The sequence below is a fragment of the Tursiops truncatus genome, chromosome 7, assembly GCF_011762595.2.
Source record: "Tursiops truncatus isolate mTurTru1 chromosome 7, mTurTru1.mat.Y, whole genome shotgun sequence".
Taxonomy (NCBI): Eukaryota; Metazoa; Chordata; class Mammalia; order Artiodactyla; family Delphinidae; genus Tursiops; species Tursiops truncatus.
In genome coordinates this window covers 69,367,945-69,385,794 of record NC_047040.1, presented here as the reverse complement: position 1 = coordinate 69,385,794, position 17,850 = coordinate 69,367,945, and the positions used below count along the sequence as shown (strand labels likewise).

Genomic DNA, 17,850 nt, shown 5'->3' with positions numbered 1-17,850 from the left:
ACTGCACCAACGAATATGTGTTAAATCATGTATTGTCAAAGCCACTTTTAAAGTGAGTACAGTAAGTAATGGGGTATTAACTAGAGGCCAATAGAATGAAATCGTACTGCTCTAGCTTGCCAACGACATACCTGTGTGTCAAAAAGAAGTGTCTGTGACCAGCACGCTAGTATTGCATGCCAATAATCTGAGCAGGTGGTCAGTAGAGACTTTTGCCAGGAGCCAGACCTTTTTCCCCGTGAATAGCTCGGTAAGGTCCAGGCACTCATTTCTCCCTGAATTAGAAATTATTTCACTTCAGATTGCTAGGGTACCTGTTCATAAAGCCAAGGAAGTGTTTTTAGCAGTTCTTTCACAAGCAGAGAATGACTTACTGTGTTCAGAATTTTTAAATCTGTTTTATTAGATAAACGCAAAATATCTACTTTACTGGATACATCTAAAATATCTGTTAGGTGCCTTCTTTCTTCTTTACAAACAGGATAATTGAAAATGTTGTTTTGGTGGAATCTTCTCAGAAGACCACAAAATCACCGTTTAAATTAGCCCTACTTCATTTCACATTTGCTTATTTTACTGTTGTTTCCCAGAACTGTATTTTTTTTTACAATTAGAACATCTGAATTTTAATTACATTACCATCAAGAAGCTCATTAAAGTCACTTAATTGGCAACATTTCAAAAAAAAACCTTAGCTGGGTTTAATATATTTTAAAGAGTTACTGTCAAAGTATAATTTCACCATTACAAACAGCTTGGCAACAACATTTGCATAAAGATCTGTCAGTTTCTGAAAAATGCTTAAATGTTGGGAAAATCAGATTCGTTAAGTTGCCTTTACTGAAACAGTCTAGAAATGGAGAACCTGTCACATACATTCATCTTTGTAGCCCCTGCAGTACCCAGAATACTTCCATGCACAGTATAGGTTCTCAAAAAATGTTTCTTGAAGGAAATAAATCATACATTTTATACTTTGGAGAAGATTTTTTAAAAATTTAAACCTCAATCAAAATTCCCTCATCTGTATTAAATTTAACAAGATACCCATTTTTTTGCTGCTTTTCTTTCATTCACTCTGACAAATATTTGATGATCATTTAGAATTTTGAAACCTTTAAAAATAGCTCTAAGGCCAGCATTGCAGGGTTGACATTTGAGGTTATTTTGAAATGGCATCATTTCTTATGGTTTTCCTCTTACACCTACTAGAATCTCACCCCCAGAGTACTGATGTCATTTGAACTTGCATTGTAGTTACTCACATTCATATCTCATCTTCACAAGCCTTAAGCTCTGCCCACAGATATGCATACTGTTTAACATACATGTCATCTGCGGGGGAGGGTCACCTATAGTACCTGAGTCAGTGGCTTGCAATTGCATTTGTTGAATGAATGCGTGAAAATCCCTAGTTTGCGATATGTGAAGGATGATTCTACCCTGCAGCATGAATTAGGATGTTGGGACAACCTCCTCCCCAAATTACATATGAAAGAATAAAATGTGGTAAACAATAGTTATTATTATAATTCACTTCCTACAAATGGAAAAGGTAAGACGTTTAATCATCTCTTTTAATTTCGTATTTTCTACTAAAATCTTTGTACTTTATGTACCTCTTATTTTCCAAGCCAAAAGAAAAATCTAGTAAAGCTGTACAAAATGTGAATGTTAAAAAAAAAATTAAAAAACAACCTTGCCACTCTAGTTGCTGCCTTACTCTGCACTATGTCCTCAAAGCCTTGTCAGGTATACAGACAGTCTCAATAAATGGTTGTTGAATGGATGAATAAGTACATAAACACACACTGATAGTCCTGAGGCGCGCCTGAGGGGTCAGGGGAGGCTGCCTCAACGGTGATGTAGAAAACCCGAGTCTTCCATGTAGACAGAGTCGTTCAATCATTCACTGGTTGGCGAGCTTCTACCATATGCTATGTTCCAAGATATGGTCTGTGAAGATTCCTCTAGGATAGCACCATCGAATAGCACTTTCTGTGATGATGAAAATGTTCTACATAGAATATCTACAATGTTATTTTACAGACCATGGAGAATCCCTGGAGGTTTCTACTTGAGAAAATGACGCAGTTAGATCTGTCTTGTAGAAGTTGCCTCTGTGGCAGTGGGAGCCAAGGCCTGAGGCTGGAAACCACTTCTTGCACATTGATATTAAACACCAGGTTTGCATATTCCACAAAGGCGGAAGATAAGCTGGGGTAACAAGACTTCCTTATTATACAAATAATAATTACAAAATTGCCCTGCTGTCTCCCTTAACAGAGTGTTAGAAAAGGGCTGTTGGCTCGTCTCCCCTTCCTAGCTGGGGAGAGCGAATGGGAAGAAAACCATGCAGAAATCTCTTGGGCTTGCTTCACAGGCTGCTCCTTGTGGAACAGAAAAGGAGAGTAGTAGCTTCCCTCTGACCCTGAGGGCATCAGCAGTTGTATGGATGTGCAGAGGAGGGGCTGTGGCCAGTCCTGCATCTGTGAGGGTATTGCCCAGGCTCCCTGACCTCCACCAAGTACCCTTCCTGACAGGTGAGGTGGGTGGGACTCTGTGGCCTGAATGGGAGCATGATTTCAGAAAGTCATAGGAGAAAGAGTGCTGGACTGAGAAAGGTCTGAAAACTCTAGAAGAGTCTGTGGTGTATGACCTTTGAGGTCCCTGCCTGGACTGGCTCTTCTAGTTATACAGCATGACGGAAGGTGTGAGGGTCTTCTACCTGACACTGGGAAGAATCAAACCAAGGATGGGGAAAAATCATCCAGGGCAATTGAATGCTGGGAACTGCGTCAATGGAAAGTCCTCTCGGCAGCGGCTTCATAATACTTTCAGCATTCATTTAAGACATCTTCTGGTGATCTGTTGTGGATCTTTTTAATTCCGTGGCCATCACAGAGATGGCGTACTGCCTGTGTTTCTAATTGATGGGGACAGTTGTTGACAGAGCATTGCCTTTGGGATTGCTGGCATTATGGCTCTTTTTTTTTGTTTCTTTTCCAAAATAAACCCTGTAACATAGAACTAAAACCCCAGAATAAGCTCCAGATGTAACATTTTCCTTCTCCAGCTGTTGAAGTCCATTTTATCTGATTTTTTGTTTTATTTAGTTTGGTGTGGCTTAGCAATCAGAAAACAGTTAACCATTACTCATTCTAAAAAGGGATCCAAAATAGGAACATTTCCAAATTTGAAGCATTTCTTAAAAGGAGCCTGGATCCAAAATTCTGACTTTATCTTTATCAGATGCTTTTGGCAATGTTGAAGAAATCTTCTGGGAGAAATTTAATAAACATTTCTTGGAGGGACAGCACAGAGTGCAAACGTCAGGGTGCCTCTACAAAATGTATTGCCAACCTGATTTCTGAACAATGCTTTCGCACACTCTGAGCTGTGTGTTCCAGCATTTGGAGTTCTAATTACAAAAATCCAAAACTGCTTCTAGATTCTTCTCCTTCGTGACCACCCTAATATTATTCAAGCACTTGCCTAACATAAGCATTTCTTTCTCTGATAGAAACGGGAACCTGAAATTAATGCACACTGAGAAAATCATAGCATTTTAACTTCTGACTTTATTCTTTTTCCCCTCAAACGAACAGGTGATAAAACACTGTCTGTGTCCAAAGCAAAAGGTATGGCCTCCTCTTCTCTTCTTTCACAGAGTGCCAGAAAATGTAAACAATATTTAGGTTGAACTTCTGAGTCCTCTGAATTTTCTGTCAGCCTTCAGAACAACATTCGTTTGTTTGTTTACACCAACATTTAACAGCATAAAGAGTAAAACAAGCAAACAGTCTGAGGCATTTATAGGAAGTGTTCAGATTGTGATACAGTCTTGTATCTGCATCGTTTTTACTCTGACAAAGAAAAACATTGCTTTAGGAAGTGGGTCATGTGGGTGTATAAGTGCTTCGTGGACAGGCCGGATATGCCATGGTTCTGGTCTGAGTACCACTGAAACACAAAGGGAAGAAACCTGTTTTATTCCTGCAGACACACAATGCATCCAGCTTTGGCTTTTTGTCCTCTCAGGACCTGATAATTTTTCTAATATTATGGCTGGAAGTCTACCTCAGAACACTTGCATAAATAAAATAGGTTACAGGTAAACATTTAGAACAGGAAGATTTAAAGTCTTTTTATTAACCTTCACTACTGTTTCATATTTTTCAAACTTCTATTTTGAGATCTCGGTGGCTGAACTTCCACGGCGGCCAGCATCCTGGGTTCCAGAGCTGGGGCGTTAGGTCCGTTACTTTGCTTCTCTGGAGCTTGGTTTCCTCATTTGAAAAATGAGGGGGTTGGATTTGATTTTCTCTAAGGCTCTTTCTAGCTCAAAAATTCCATGAATCTAATTCCTATCTGTTGCAGAAAATTCACAATACATGTAACTGTAAATACCCTCCATAGGAGATGGTATTACAAATTGAAACTTTATTGCTGGAGAGTTGCTGGTAAGATAATTGCTTTCACTGAATAAGGTGGCTAGTGGTTATTGATGTAATGCTATGTACTTATGAGTTGAATTTACTTTGGGAGTCACAATTTCAAAAACGGGTAAATGGGGTAAAAAAAAGATCAGAAAAATCCCACCTCACCCTTTTTAAATTATTTTAAGAAACCAAATTTCCAAAAGATGGGGGTTTCCTTTTGTAGGTGCTTGGGCAACATAAGCAAGTGAGGGAGAATTTATGTTCCCTGAAGAGGGGGAACAATAGCCACCAGGGATTGTGTCCCTTGCTTTGGCTTTTGCCTTATTTTCCTCTCTGTTTCCATTTCCCATTCTTCATGCAACCGGATTTCACAGCTAGCTCATTTATTCATTTACTCAGTAAAAGTATGACCTTCTGTGATGGGCCGACCACACGCCAGGCACTGAGAACACAGAGCTGGAAGGATTCTCTAACTCTGTGGAACCACCTGATTTCAGGGAGCCTCTGAGGTCTCATAACATTCTGCGATTGCTTCTTACTGAATAAACAGAATCTTCTAGCTTCTTTGAGGCTCTCAGATTTTACAGGGACTCTAAGCACATAGCTACACTTAATACGTAGGACCACAGAACTATTGGATGTTTGAGCTAGAAGATCCTCTAAGCTTGTGGATGCCTTTATTTTATATATGACTCAGCTGGGATCAACAGAGGTGACGTGGTTTGACTAGTGTCCTTCAGGGAGTTCATGAAAAATCCAAGAGTCATTTGCTAATGTTCTGTCTACTCTACCTTAACAGCCTCCTTGTCAGGTTTTAGTGTTAAAAAAAAAAAAAAAGAAGCGTCCTCCTTTTAGCTTAGGGGTCTAAGGCCATGAACATGAGTGAAACAAAATTATGTACCATTGCCTGGAAATCCACTTGTGCATTAACCAGAGCTTTAGCAATCTGTGCTGAGTTTTGAAAGTGCACATTATCTGCAACAAAGAGAGAGAGTTAAAGTGCTGTTAAATACCAGAAAGCACAGAGTGACAATGTACCGCCTGGAAATGAACACCAACAATTATCTAGTCATGCAGTTGACATTGTCAGCAGTGAGTAATCACACTCGCTTATGGAAATGTCCCTGACTCTTAGGTATTGACCCTGAGCACAGGCATAGGAGGATGCTTAATGTTTCTTAAACAAAGTGATGCTGGCTCAGTATTTTTATGTGTAAGAGTCTTGCTTAAACCTCACCATCTGCTGTTCCGTGGATGAGAAGATAGTCTACATTTCTGAAATATTCTGCTCTTGCCATCACAGTTGAATTCTGGAAAAGGGGAAAAATTAACATTTTAGTTGCTGCAAGTTCTAATAGAAAACTAGCTAAATCATTGTGCAATGGACTTAGCACCAATACTGAAATTATGTATTGCTTTGGTTGATAAATATTTAAGAGTCAGAGCAACACATTTTCATCATCATTTGCATTACTTCCATCTGATTCTTAGTTTGAAAAACTGAAAGTTTATGTGTCATATGTTACATATGAGTGAGACCTTAGGCATAAATGATGCCCGCTCAAGCTGTGTAGGAGTAGGGGCTGGGGAGGGGGATGAAGAAAAGGGAAGTTAGGGAAGGAGGATGGGGAAAGAAAAAATAGAATCCAAAAGGAGTCAATTCCTTTTTAATGAGGTGTTTTGCAGCTGACAAAAGATCATCATACTTGCTTTGGGGACCCAGCAAAACTGTAAACTCTGAATGACTGCTTTCCAATTATTTAGCACATTTGAAATAAATTAATGACCTAAATCAAACAGAAAATGCTTACTTTATAATGCTCGAGATTATCATCCTTTGTTGGGAGGCCCATGAATCGCTCTGTGTAGATAGATGCTGTAAAACATATGAGTATATGAGTGTGTTGTTTGCATGTGATATGTGTCATTTCATTAACCAACCAGAACCCCCCACCCCCGAGTTTGATAACTGCTCATCAATCTCCCAGGTGGAGCTGCCGAGGAAGGTTCTTGCTGCCCTTTACTGTAACGCTCCACCCAAGTCATTGGCTCTGCAAGTTGCCTCAGTAGGGCTGGAGAAGCAATGCAGGAGAAGACTGTGGAAACAGCAGCAGCTAACGATAGAAAGGGCTGCTCTTAAACTTTTTCACTTCTACCCAAAGTTCTTCAGTGGGGGGAATGTTGAGCTAGGAATGACCTCATTATATTTTAAAAGAAATCACAAATGCAGCCACCTCTTGTACCTTTATTGGTGTCTTAATTAATTTGGGATGGAACTTTGTCCCCCAAGTCCTCCCCCAAAACACACACACACACACACACACACACACACACACACACACACACACACACGTTTTTCTCTGAATGGAGATTTCCTACAAGTCACAATTGTCTCATTTCCACCACAACACAGGGAAGAGGATCTGATGAAAGCTAATTTTCGTGCATTTATTAGAGTTATTTCCAAATAATCATCCTGCATTGATGTTGATCATAAAAATAGGCACACACGGAAGGTGTACTTCTTGAACAAATTTTTGTTTCTTTGATTTCTAGAGCAATGTAACAGGCAGCTGCAAACGGTGGCATGGCGGTGATTTGCTTGGTCACATCCTGACTTTCCCTAAGATGTGCTTAAAAGCTAGTTCAGCTGCACCTGTGTGTGTCTGTGAAAACAGGGTTAAGTCTGATTTTAAAGATTTGGTTCATCAGGGGGCACATGGTTTCTGGAAGAGAATAACTTATGTTGGGTTTTGGAAGAGTCCTTCCTCGTCTTAAAATTGCTGCGATTATTGCAACATGATTATAATGAATCATATAAACAATCTCATTTATAGATTATATTTTTCCCAGTGATGCTGGGGTGAATTTTACTGCATAATTTGTTTTCCTAGCAACCTTAAATATAGAGTAATTATGTGTTAAATGTTTTCGCAGCAACATTTATGCAATGTTTCCATACCGTAATATTCCCAGCTGGAGACTGGAGCCACTGCGATTCCACATTTGAAAAGACCACTTCCTGAAGCAAGGGCCAGCGATGAAACATACCCTCCGTAGGACTATAGAGACATTGTTACAAGTCAGTCCCAGATTGACTCTTATAAACTCTCTAAGGTATTTGTATAGCAATTCTACTCACAATAAGTGCTGGTGGGAGCTGGGGAATACGGATAGGGTAGATTAAATGTCTATCTTGAACTCTTGGTAGAAAACTCCACCAGACATGACAACAATTTCAGCTTAGTCAATTACAAATACTTGGTGTGCTGATCCAAACATGGTGTGGGCAGTTTAAGGATACTATAATTGCAATTTTTCTGCAAAATTCTTTTTTTCCCCCCTTTATGTTTTTCCAACCAGGACCTTGCTATGGCAAAAACAGGATTTTTACTTTAAAAAAATACACAAAAAAGAAGATCATTCCCCAAAAGTAAAAGCAAGATACTTCCCACAACGTGCAAAAAACTCCTGTGAGGCAGCACTTATATCTGTATATTTACTCATTGATTTTCATAACAGAACAGCAAGGAGAGGACTCAAGAACCTTTTGAGTAGTTTAAGACACGGCCAGAGTCTGTGTATAAGGTAGTGTTACGTATTCTGTTTTGAGGATTTCTGGCATAGCAGTGCAAAGGAGGAAAAGCCACTGGTATCTTAAAAAATCTTACATGCCCCCCTCCCCAACTTAATGGAAAAATGAAGTAATACAAAAGGGGATACAAATTGCAGAGTCTGGAGTAGGTTTAGCACTCATCAATTTTCTTCCCCAGGGAATTGGTAGGTGATTCAGAAATGTGACCCTCATAACAGAAGGAGATGCGTGCCTGTGTCACTTGAAAATTTGAACCTTTTCCTAAAAATGAAGAAATGAACAGAGTGTCACAGTAAAGCTCATCTCTCCCTGGAAGGCAAATTTTGTCTGTATTAACCTGCTGGGAGAGAGATGCTTCCTCTAGGAGCATGGTCTATGTTCTGGGACATAGACCCTCCTCCCCCCTCCCCTCTCCCCGCCACCCCAAATGTGTGCGCTAGATTAGGAAGTGACTCTCAGGGCTTATTCTTGCCCCAACACAGGAACATCCTTACAAATCAAAAGAGGACAGTGTGACTCTCTAACTAAGGGTGTGCCTTGCTTTGAGGACTTTATTGCCACAAACTTCTGGGAATCATTTGCCCTCCGGTCTGGAGAGATCCTATCATCCTTTGCTGCAGAAAAGTCAGTCTTGAGAGAGGGTGAAAGAGAGAGTGGGAGTGAGAGCCCTACAGAGCAAGGGAGAGACAGGAGACAGACGTGGTGAAATCAGGCAGCAGGTCAGTGGCCTGGGTCTGGTCTTAATCCGTGAAATACATGGCCTGAGGGAATAAACTAAACCATCTTGCTGAATTCAATTGTTAGAGAAAGAATGCTAACTAACTAGTTTACAGTCTTATGTTTCCAACTCTGGGGAATCTTATTGAGGACCCTTGGCTACAAAACACAGACTAAAAGTGGCAGCTCCAATTATACCGTGGCCTCCTTTCATTATACTTGGAGGAGAACTAAAATGTGTTTTAATAGAGGAAAAATATATTTTAAAATAGAAGGAACATGTGGGTTTAAAAATCATTTTGATAAGTGAAAATTCTCTATCAGGATCAAACTTTCACTTAAAACATAAGAATAGTCTGTTTTGATCAGCAGGTTAGCAACAACTATTACTGAAACAAAAGATTTCTTCTTCCTTCTTAATTTTTGGTTTAAATGAAAGTAGAGTAAGCCTGAGTCCTTTAGAAATATGATTACTGTTTATGGTTTTATTGGAAAAGTGTGATCACTGCAAATTATAATACTGGGTTCTGCTTCTCCCCTCCTATGCCCCAGAACAGAAAATAGCATGGAGTGACATTTGAAATTAAAGCATTTGCATATAGTAAAAACGGTTTTGAACATTTCTGTCCAAAATCTTAGGAATTATAAAAATATTAACTTGTATCTATTCAGTGATTAGATAATAGGGCAGTATGTAAATAAAATTGTCATGCTTTCAACATGAATACAAATTGCCTCTAGGAATTTGTAAAAGCAAACGAGTGTAGCAGCAGCACAATAAAAGAAGGTGTACTTGAAATTCTCAGGCAGCTTAGAAAAGCTGTTTCTATTGTAGAAAAAAAGAGAAAAAAAACCACCCGAGCTGACTTTTTTCTGCTCTCCCATGGGTGGGGCTCCAAGGCAGAGTGGGTGGCTGCAGAAAGAAAAGAACCCACGGAGCAGATTGGCCATGAGAATTCTAGAATTTTGTCCTTTGCACTTAGATGCCTTGCCATTTTGTTTAAATGAAGGATATCTTTAAAAACATTCTTAGAAGGGCACAGAATTTTGAGGGATTTATGGAATAGTACTCTGATGGGAGCTATAATGCAGATTGGAACATTTCACCTACAGACAATAATAATAACTAGCTAATGTTTGTATGGACAAGGTCATTGCAACAGTCTTTGTGGTCCCACAGGCTCTGTGTCCTTTCTCTCCCCCCTCCCACCTCCTCTGGCTCACTGGCTCTCTTGATGTTCTTTTTTTTTTTTTTTTGCGGTACGCGGGCCTCTCACTGTTGTGGCCTCTCCCGTTGCGGAGCACAGGCTCCGGACGCGCAGGCTCAGCGGCCATGGCTCACGGGCCCAGCCGCTCCGCGGCACGTGGGATCTTCCCGGACTGGGGCACGAACCCGTGTCTCCTGCATCAGCAGGCGGACTCTCAACCACTGCGCCACCAGGGAAGCCCTCTTGTTCTTTGAACTCTCCAAGCGTGATCTAGCCCCAGGACTTCTGCAAGTGCTGCCACCCTCTGCCTGGAATTCTCTATCCCCAGAAATTGGCATGGTTCACTCCCTCCCATTTGAAGTCTTAACTCAAAAAAAAAAAAAAAAGTCTCACCTGTCCTTCTAATCTAAAATTGCACCAATCCTGTATGATGCTCCTTGCTCCTTTCTTGCTTGGTTTTGCTTTTCTCCATCGCACTGATCATTGTTTAACATCCTGTATATGTTACTTATTTATCTTGCTTATTGCCTTTCTCCCCAACCATTCCCAACTCGATAAAGGTAGAGATTTTTGTCTGTCTGGTTAATGAATGTCTCCCTAGCACTGACAATACAATCTGAAACACAGTGGGAATAGAATAAATATTTGTTTAATATATGACTTTCCTATTAACTCATCTAACTCTCACACTGACTTGATGAGGAAATTATTGTTGCATTTCGTGATGAGGAAACTGAGGCTCAGAATAAATTTAGAGTAAGCGGTGGAGTTGAGACTCAACTGCAGGATGCCTGACGACAAGCCACTTCCTCTATAGCCCTACATTAGGGCAACCTCTTTGGGAAGTTTTAAGTTCAGAGTCTAACATAGTTTCATTAGAGGTGCATTTGTCCTACTTTTACATCGTTGATCACACATAGCAATTCAAATTGCTTATAATTAGTCACTGGAAGAGAAGGGAGCTAAGATTAAATCACGAACTAATGCTTATTCAACACCACCTGGCTAGGTCTATATTAACAAAGCAAAGCCCATAAATGAGGTTTTTATTCTAATAATTTAGGCAAAACCCCTGCTGCTCTTCAATTGTCAGAATAATTGCTTCAATTTTTCTTCATATAAATTAGGGTTGTTCAACCTCAGCACTATTGACTTTTTGGGTTGGAGAATTCTTTTTTGTTGGGTGCTGTCCTTTGCATTGTGGGATATTTAACAGCATCTCTGGCCTCTACCCACTAGACACTAGTAGCACTCCCCTAGTTCTGACAACCAACGACGTCTCCAGACATTGCCGAATGTCCCCTAAGGGACAAAATTGCCCAGGTCAGAACGGCTGTCATAACAGACACTTCCTAGGCATAATGCTGTGTGCACAGTGGATGTCTAAGAGGAAGCTAAAAAACAGGCTACTGGACTTTAATTTGGTGCCAGAAAAATGAAAGTGTAAGATAAAAAGATAAAAATGCCTTCTCTCCCCTTCTTAATCTGGATAATGGAGGGAAATGTAAGATTTGCAGCTTATTGACCAATTGACCAAAGAAAAAAATTGCGTGGCTAGCTTTAGAGTGTTTCTCAGACCACTAAGGTAGCTAATACTTCGTAGAAACAGGTACTTATGGAACACAGTGATAGCTAAACAAACCCACATGGTCATTCTCAACGTCTTTCTCTTTCCCTTCTCCAATTTCCCATAGGTCTCTGCTTATTATACTATAAAAGAGCACTCAGAGCTATGACCTATTCCTGTCCCCTTCTTGACTGCCTAAATTCAGGCCCTTGGTATTTGTTGCCCGTATTACTGCTCTCTTAGCCCTTTGGACCACTCTCTCCCCCAACATCAGGCTGCTCTTCATTCTGCAGCCAAGAGTATCTTTCTAAGACTCCAATTCCACTTCCTACTGACTTCAAGACCACTTTAAAAGAGGCACCCATGGAATCAAATACTTTTTGGTAATACTGTATTAAACAAAATTTAACAGGATTCTTTACTATAGGGGCTATATACACTATTATATAGACTTCATAGTTTACCAAACTATTAGACCAGAGAACATTTCCCCCAAATTTCCTGATACTAACATGACACCTTTGGGGGAACATTGACTTACAGGATTAAACTCATTTTAAACAGCATCATAGATATGTGAGATGGACAATATTGCGCTAAATATTTGAGAAACAAAGTTGAAGAAAGACAAAGTCCATTCCTTGATTCTTGTGAGAGCAAGCAATGCACAAACAAGATAAAGCATGGCAGTTCCTATAAAAGTAGTATAAAGAGCTACTGGAGCACAAAAATTCATATCTGAGTTGGGTCTTAAAGAACAAGTAGGAATTTTGTGTTTTGGAGAGAGGAAGACATGGGGAATGGGAGAAGAGGATGGGCATTGCCGGTGTAGGGAACAGGACTGATCAACACATGGGAAAAAGGAAGCACAGACATAAAACTAATTATTCATAAAGAGTGGGGAGGGCTTCCCTGGTGGCACAGTGGTTGAGAGTCCGCCTGCCGATGCAGGGGACATGGGTTCGTGCCCCAGTCCGGGAAGATCCCACGTGCCGTGGAGCGGCTGGGTCCGTGAGCCATGGCCGCTGAGCCTGTGAGTCCGGAGTCTGTGCTCCGCAACGGGAGAGGCCACAACAGTGAGGGGCCCACGTACCGCAAAAAAAAATAAATAAATAAAAGAGTGGGGAGAAGTGGAGGGAGAGAGACTAGAAAAGTAGGATGCAACCAGATTGCCAAGGGCCTTGCATGCAAGGAAATGTGTTTGGGCACTAGGCTGAGGTCAACATGTAGCCCTAGAAAATATGTAAGCAAAAAGGCAACATGGCAAGAATTGTGTTTTGGAACAATAACTTCATTAGCAACATTGGAGTTTGTGAGACCAAAGCAAGGAGGCTAGTTAAGAAGTAACTGGAATAGTTAAACCTGTACCACCCAATCTATGGTCAATGTAAGTGGACCCTCAGACTCCACACTGGAGTACTGGTCGGGGGGGTTGCCTGGAAACTGTTTTAACACGTTCTCCAGGTGATGCTTATGCAAGCTAAAGTTTGAGGAGCTCTGATTCAGATTACATATAAAGAAACTTGAACTAAAGCAGTGTCAGTGGGGATGATGAGAATAGACTCAAATGTTTGAAGGCAGAATTGATCGAATTTACTAATCAACAGAGTATTGGAGTCAGGGAGCAGGGGAAGCTGAAAATAGCTCTGAACTTACTAATTTGGATGACTAGGTGTGTGGTGAGGTCCTTATTAAAGATGAAGACTTGTTTTAAAGTAGACTGTAATACGTTTAACTTGGGCAAGTTAAGCTTGAGGCCTCTGTAAGACATGATCAGTATGATCAGTAGCCATTTGAAATGTGGAGCTCAGAAGAGAGAGGAGGGGGCTGGTGGCAGGCATCTGGCGGTCATCATCATCTTTGAAACCACATGGGTTTCCCCAAGGAAGTGAAGAACAAGAATGAAGACCAGACCCAGAAAAACACTGACATTTAAGGAATGGAGTGTAATGATCACAGAAACATAGAAAAATAAGAAGAGAAACATGTTACAGAGCCATGGCTAAAGCTCACTCTCCTTCATGTGATGAGTGGGTTTTTTAAATCATCCCACACACATGGTTCTCTACCAAACCACTTATACCTAGAATGTTCTAGAAGTGAAGTTAAAAGGTGGCTTTCAGTTATTTCAAAGACTGAAGTAAAAGCAAAGTGAAACTCTAAGAGAAATGTTAATATTATACGTAAGTGTTCAGCTTGAAATGTGAATCTTTCAAGGATTTACTTTAGGAAATTTCATAAAAATGGATGGTAAGAAAGGTCTTATCTGAAATATTTCACTATAAAAATATTTCATTTATTTCCACCCATTTGAATTCCATTCTGTTTAGATACTTAACATTTGATAGTTTTAAGAAGGACCAAATGGCTTGAAGTAACAACTTTCCACAAATTCATAACAGCTCTTCATCTGGTCACTGAGCTGAGAGATGAGTGGAATCCTGCAGATTCCCTTCAATATTGGGTTTCATTCCCTCCATCTTGTGCAGGCCGCGCTCCGAGAAAACAGCCAAGAAAAACAACCCAAGCACAAATGGCTGCAAATTGACTTGCAAATGTACAAACTCAGACCAAAAAGTGAAACAGGAAATCTTCTTTGAAGGGTAATTATCATAATTTATAATGGGCAAATCTAAACTCTTTCCCATATTTCTCTAAACTTTCCAGTGACTTCATTGCCCATGACTGATAAATGTTGCCACTTCCTTTTAATGTGTTTAAAAAAACCTGTGTAGCTCTTCAAACGTGGGAAATTATCTCCAAGATCTATAACTAGTAATAAATAATTATTTCTCTCCAGTTAGCACAGATTAACGTTAGGTCTGGTAAAAGAATTTGATTGCAAGAAAAAAAAAAAGAATCAAAACAGCCAAGATATATAATTTCAAACTTTATCTTAGCTTTTCATGAAAACGAAATGATGACATATAAAAGAAAAGGAATATATTAACCCTAAAATAACAAAGGAAATTAAAGTTCTGATGAATATGGTTCAGTTCAGTATACTCTAATACCAGAAATTAAGTGAAAATGTGTCAATTACGAGTTAATTTGCTATACAGGGAAGAAACTAAATGATTGAAAAAAAGGAACAAACACTTAAAGCCACCACTTTGAAGCCCAGATTATCCAAATTGACTGTTTCCATTGACCGATTAAATTATGTTGCAACATTAACATTTCATGAGAAACCTTATAAGCGAACACTTTAGAAAATGATGAACCAAATAACAGGCATAAAACATACAAAACAACTCACCCAGCCCCATATGGCTATTCTTTTTTCATCAATGAAACCCATTTCTATGAATTTTCTAAAGGAAAAGAAACAAATTTTTAGAATTTTAAGTGTGTACACATGACATTTACTTCATTACACAAGCATATTTAATCCAAAGATTTAATAGAAACGCTACATTTTCTTTGTTTAAACACTTGCATAATCAGACTGCATTTACAAATAGTTAAAAGAACATTATCATGCTTACTGCAAGGGGTAAAAGGATCCTTTAGACTCTATGGTACATCTATTGAGTAATATTTTCAGGGCTGTAAGGCCTCCTACCCTAACTGTGCTGGTGAGTTACTTGGGACTCAGGTTAAGAGACAGGCTCATACTCAGCAAATGAGAATAGACTGAAAGGGGAAAATGTTTTTTAATGCAGTGAACAAACAAATGGTTAACTCAGATTCTAACACTATAGCCACATGTTTTTGAATTTACTATTAAATGCACTTAAGATATTTTAAAGAAAAAAAAAGAGAGACTGGCTCATAGTAACACCAGAAGTAATAGCACCATGACTAGGACCAAATTTCCAAATCTCCAGCTTTTGGAAAAAAGGGTTTCATTATTGCTGTTTTAAAATTTATTAATTCTTATGATTTTGTTTGCTTAGATGTTAATGTAAAAGAATTTCAACCTAAAATGGGACTGAAGAATATAAATGAAAAATTGCACACATGTGCCCTCAGGAGTGAGAGACTGATTTCCATATATGCCTGATTTCCATAAAACTGGTCATATTGAAATTTTCTTAAACGATAGGGAGTTAGTCAAGGGTTGCCTCATATCAACCTTGGGAAGTTTTGCTTATGGTTTCCAGAGGCGTGAACAAGAAATGACCCAAGTTGGGTTGGTTTCTCAAAATATGCTGAATTGAGCTTTGTTTGTAGGATGGGATTGGTTTTGTCTGCCCAGGGAGTAGTCAAAGCTGGTCTCTGTTTGTTTCGATTTTAATAGACTCTCACTGAACTCTCCCCTCTTTCATTCCCTCCCTATAAATACAGCCTTCCCCAAACCCTCAATGGATGGGCCCATAGCTTGCTACAGTTTGTGAGTCCAGAATTTCAATTCCTCTGCTATTCCTGAATAAACTCATTTTTTTTGACAATTTTGAGCTTGCCTTGTTTTAACCCTTTATTTAGGTTGACATGCATTATAATCACTGTCTCATTTTTGGTCACATCCATCCATGGAAACACATCCATCCCTCTCCCATTTCACACTTAGGTACCCTCAGTTCATCATGGTTTGGACAATTGTATGCATCTTTCAGGATATGAACATTATTCATTCAATTTCCCTCACAGAAATTGAGGGAAATCCATTTAAAAATGAGTTTGAAAATAAATCTATCCTTAGGAGCAAGGGACCATGCTGAAAGACAACCTTCAAAAAAGTCCTGGGAAGCCCTCAGAAATCTAACTACGTCATTGGTACAAAAAGAGAGTGTTTTAGGCTAATTTATTCCATGCTTCCTTGATGGCTCGTGTTCTAGAGCAATTGTGATTTATTTGGGGAGCGTTTTAATAAAAACTCAAGAAACTCTTAGAGAAGCAGAAGCAGTGGAAGAAAAAAGCAAAGTGGATGAGCCATTATAGGGGCCTGGATGGGACAGTGAAGGAAAAGAGGGGAAGAGCCAAAAGTGACACTCATGACCCCAGAAAAATACTATTTTTTTGGTTGCCTTAAGTGACGTTAATGCCCTTTCTCATTCTTCTCTGGAACTAGGACCGAGTGATTTGCATTAGTTAAATAATGGAATTTCTTAAAGGGATTTCACAGCAACCATTTTGCTCGTTGCATGGATTGAAAATGCATGTTTCTGATGCATAGAGGAGTTGGGCAGATGCCCGGCACAAACAGATGGGAAGAAGCCCCGTCAGTCACAGCTTACTCGACACTGATTCTGAGGGACACTGAGGGGTCTACAGGGGAGAAACGCAGTAGCAAACGGAAAGTTGCTACCTGTGTTGACGCTTGGTCACGGTAAAGTAGAGACAACGGGCAGCAAATTGCGGCATTTCGGCAATTCTCCCACAAACTTCAAAAGCCAAGTGAAAGAAAAGAAGGTTCACTTTCTTTGTCAAAAAAATGATCTTGCTGCTAGTGCTTGAAGCCAGTTCTGAGCCATAAAATCAATCGTGATTTTATGATCTCCCAGAAGCTAGCAATCATATTGCCTTGCATTTGGGGTAAAAGCAAATAACAGGTGATACACGGGAACAGGAAATTCTTAACAACTCCCTTCCTAGATTTATTCTGAAAGGATGACATTTACAGGAAATGATAGTGCAATAGCTAACATGGAAATGAAACATTAACACTTACTGTGGAAGGACTAGGTTAAAGGTTAGCTAGATAATCTGAGACCAACAAGCCTCTATAAAATTTACCTCCAAATTCTGAAGAGCTTCCAGGAGGGTTATCAGAGATACTGTTGACAATGTGGTTAAATCAACAAAATGTTAATAGCAAGTGAAAAAGCATTTTTTCTAATTTTGGAGGCTGGACTGGACTTTACAACTTTTTTCTCATAAAAATACCCTAAATCTAAGGTCAATTCGAAACCTTAGTAATCAATTACTATTATTCTATTTTGGAAATGTTCTTATTGATACCATGTATAACAGTATGATATATTTTTTTTCTCATATAATCCTTCTTTACTGCTAACCCTGAAGTTATATAAAATTTCAAAATTGTGGGAATGTCAAAAATGCCAAACCTACCCCAAATGAGCATATTTGATCCTATAACTACTGAAATTTTAAGGGTCTCACATATGAACCACTTGCAGAGGAGCCTGAAGAAAGCAGGTCTCAGTTTTCCTTAAGCTTTGACCTCACAAGCGTATCCTTTGGGGCTTTCTCTTATGTATAGTCAAAATTTGTGCGGTTGTAGGGCCTCTCTTTTTTTCCTGCTTTGCTTTGCTTGACTCTGTTTCTTGACCCTGACTAGTATTTACTGTTGTTTCCAAATATGTACTTATGATATTTTTTGGTATATAAAAAATTTAGCCAGATTGCATTTCATAA

General features: G+C 39.4%; 1 protein-coding gene across 4 annotated transcripts in view; it reads right to left on the bottom strand.

Moving 5' to 3' along the window:
* Positions 1-3,561: 3,561 nt before the first annotated feature.
* FAP (fibroblast activation protein alpha) overlaps positions 3,562-17,850 on the bottom strand; it is a 72,134-nt gene continuing 57,845 nt past the window's right edge. For all 4 annotated transcript variants that reach the window (XM_019923268.3, XM_019923269.3, XM_073807643.1 and 1 more), the window contains 6 exons: positions 14,789-14,843; positions 7,405-7,504; positions 6,254-6,318; positions 5,680-5,752; positions 5,344-5,417; positions 3,562-3,963 (listed from right to left, as the gene is read on the bottom strand). In XM_019923268.3, the coding sequence (XP_019778827.2) occupies positions 3,862-3,963; positions 5,344-5,417; positions 5,680-5,752; positions 6,254-6,318; positions 7,405-7,504; positions 14,789-14,843 (469 nt within the window). In that variant the 3' untranslated portion in view covers positions 3,562-3,861. The remainder of the gene's footprint in view (positions 3,964-5,343; positions 5,418-5,679; positions 5,753-6,253; positions 6,319-7,404; positions 7,505-14,788; positions 14,844-17,850) is intronic.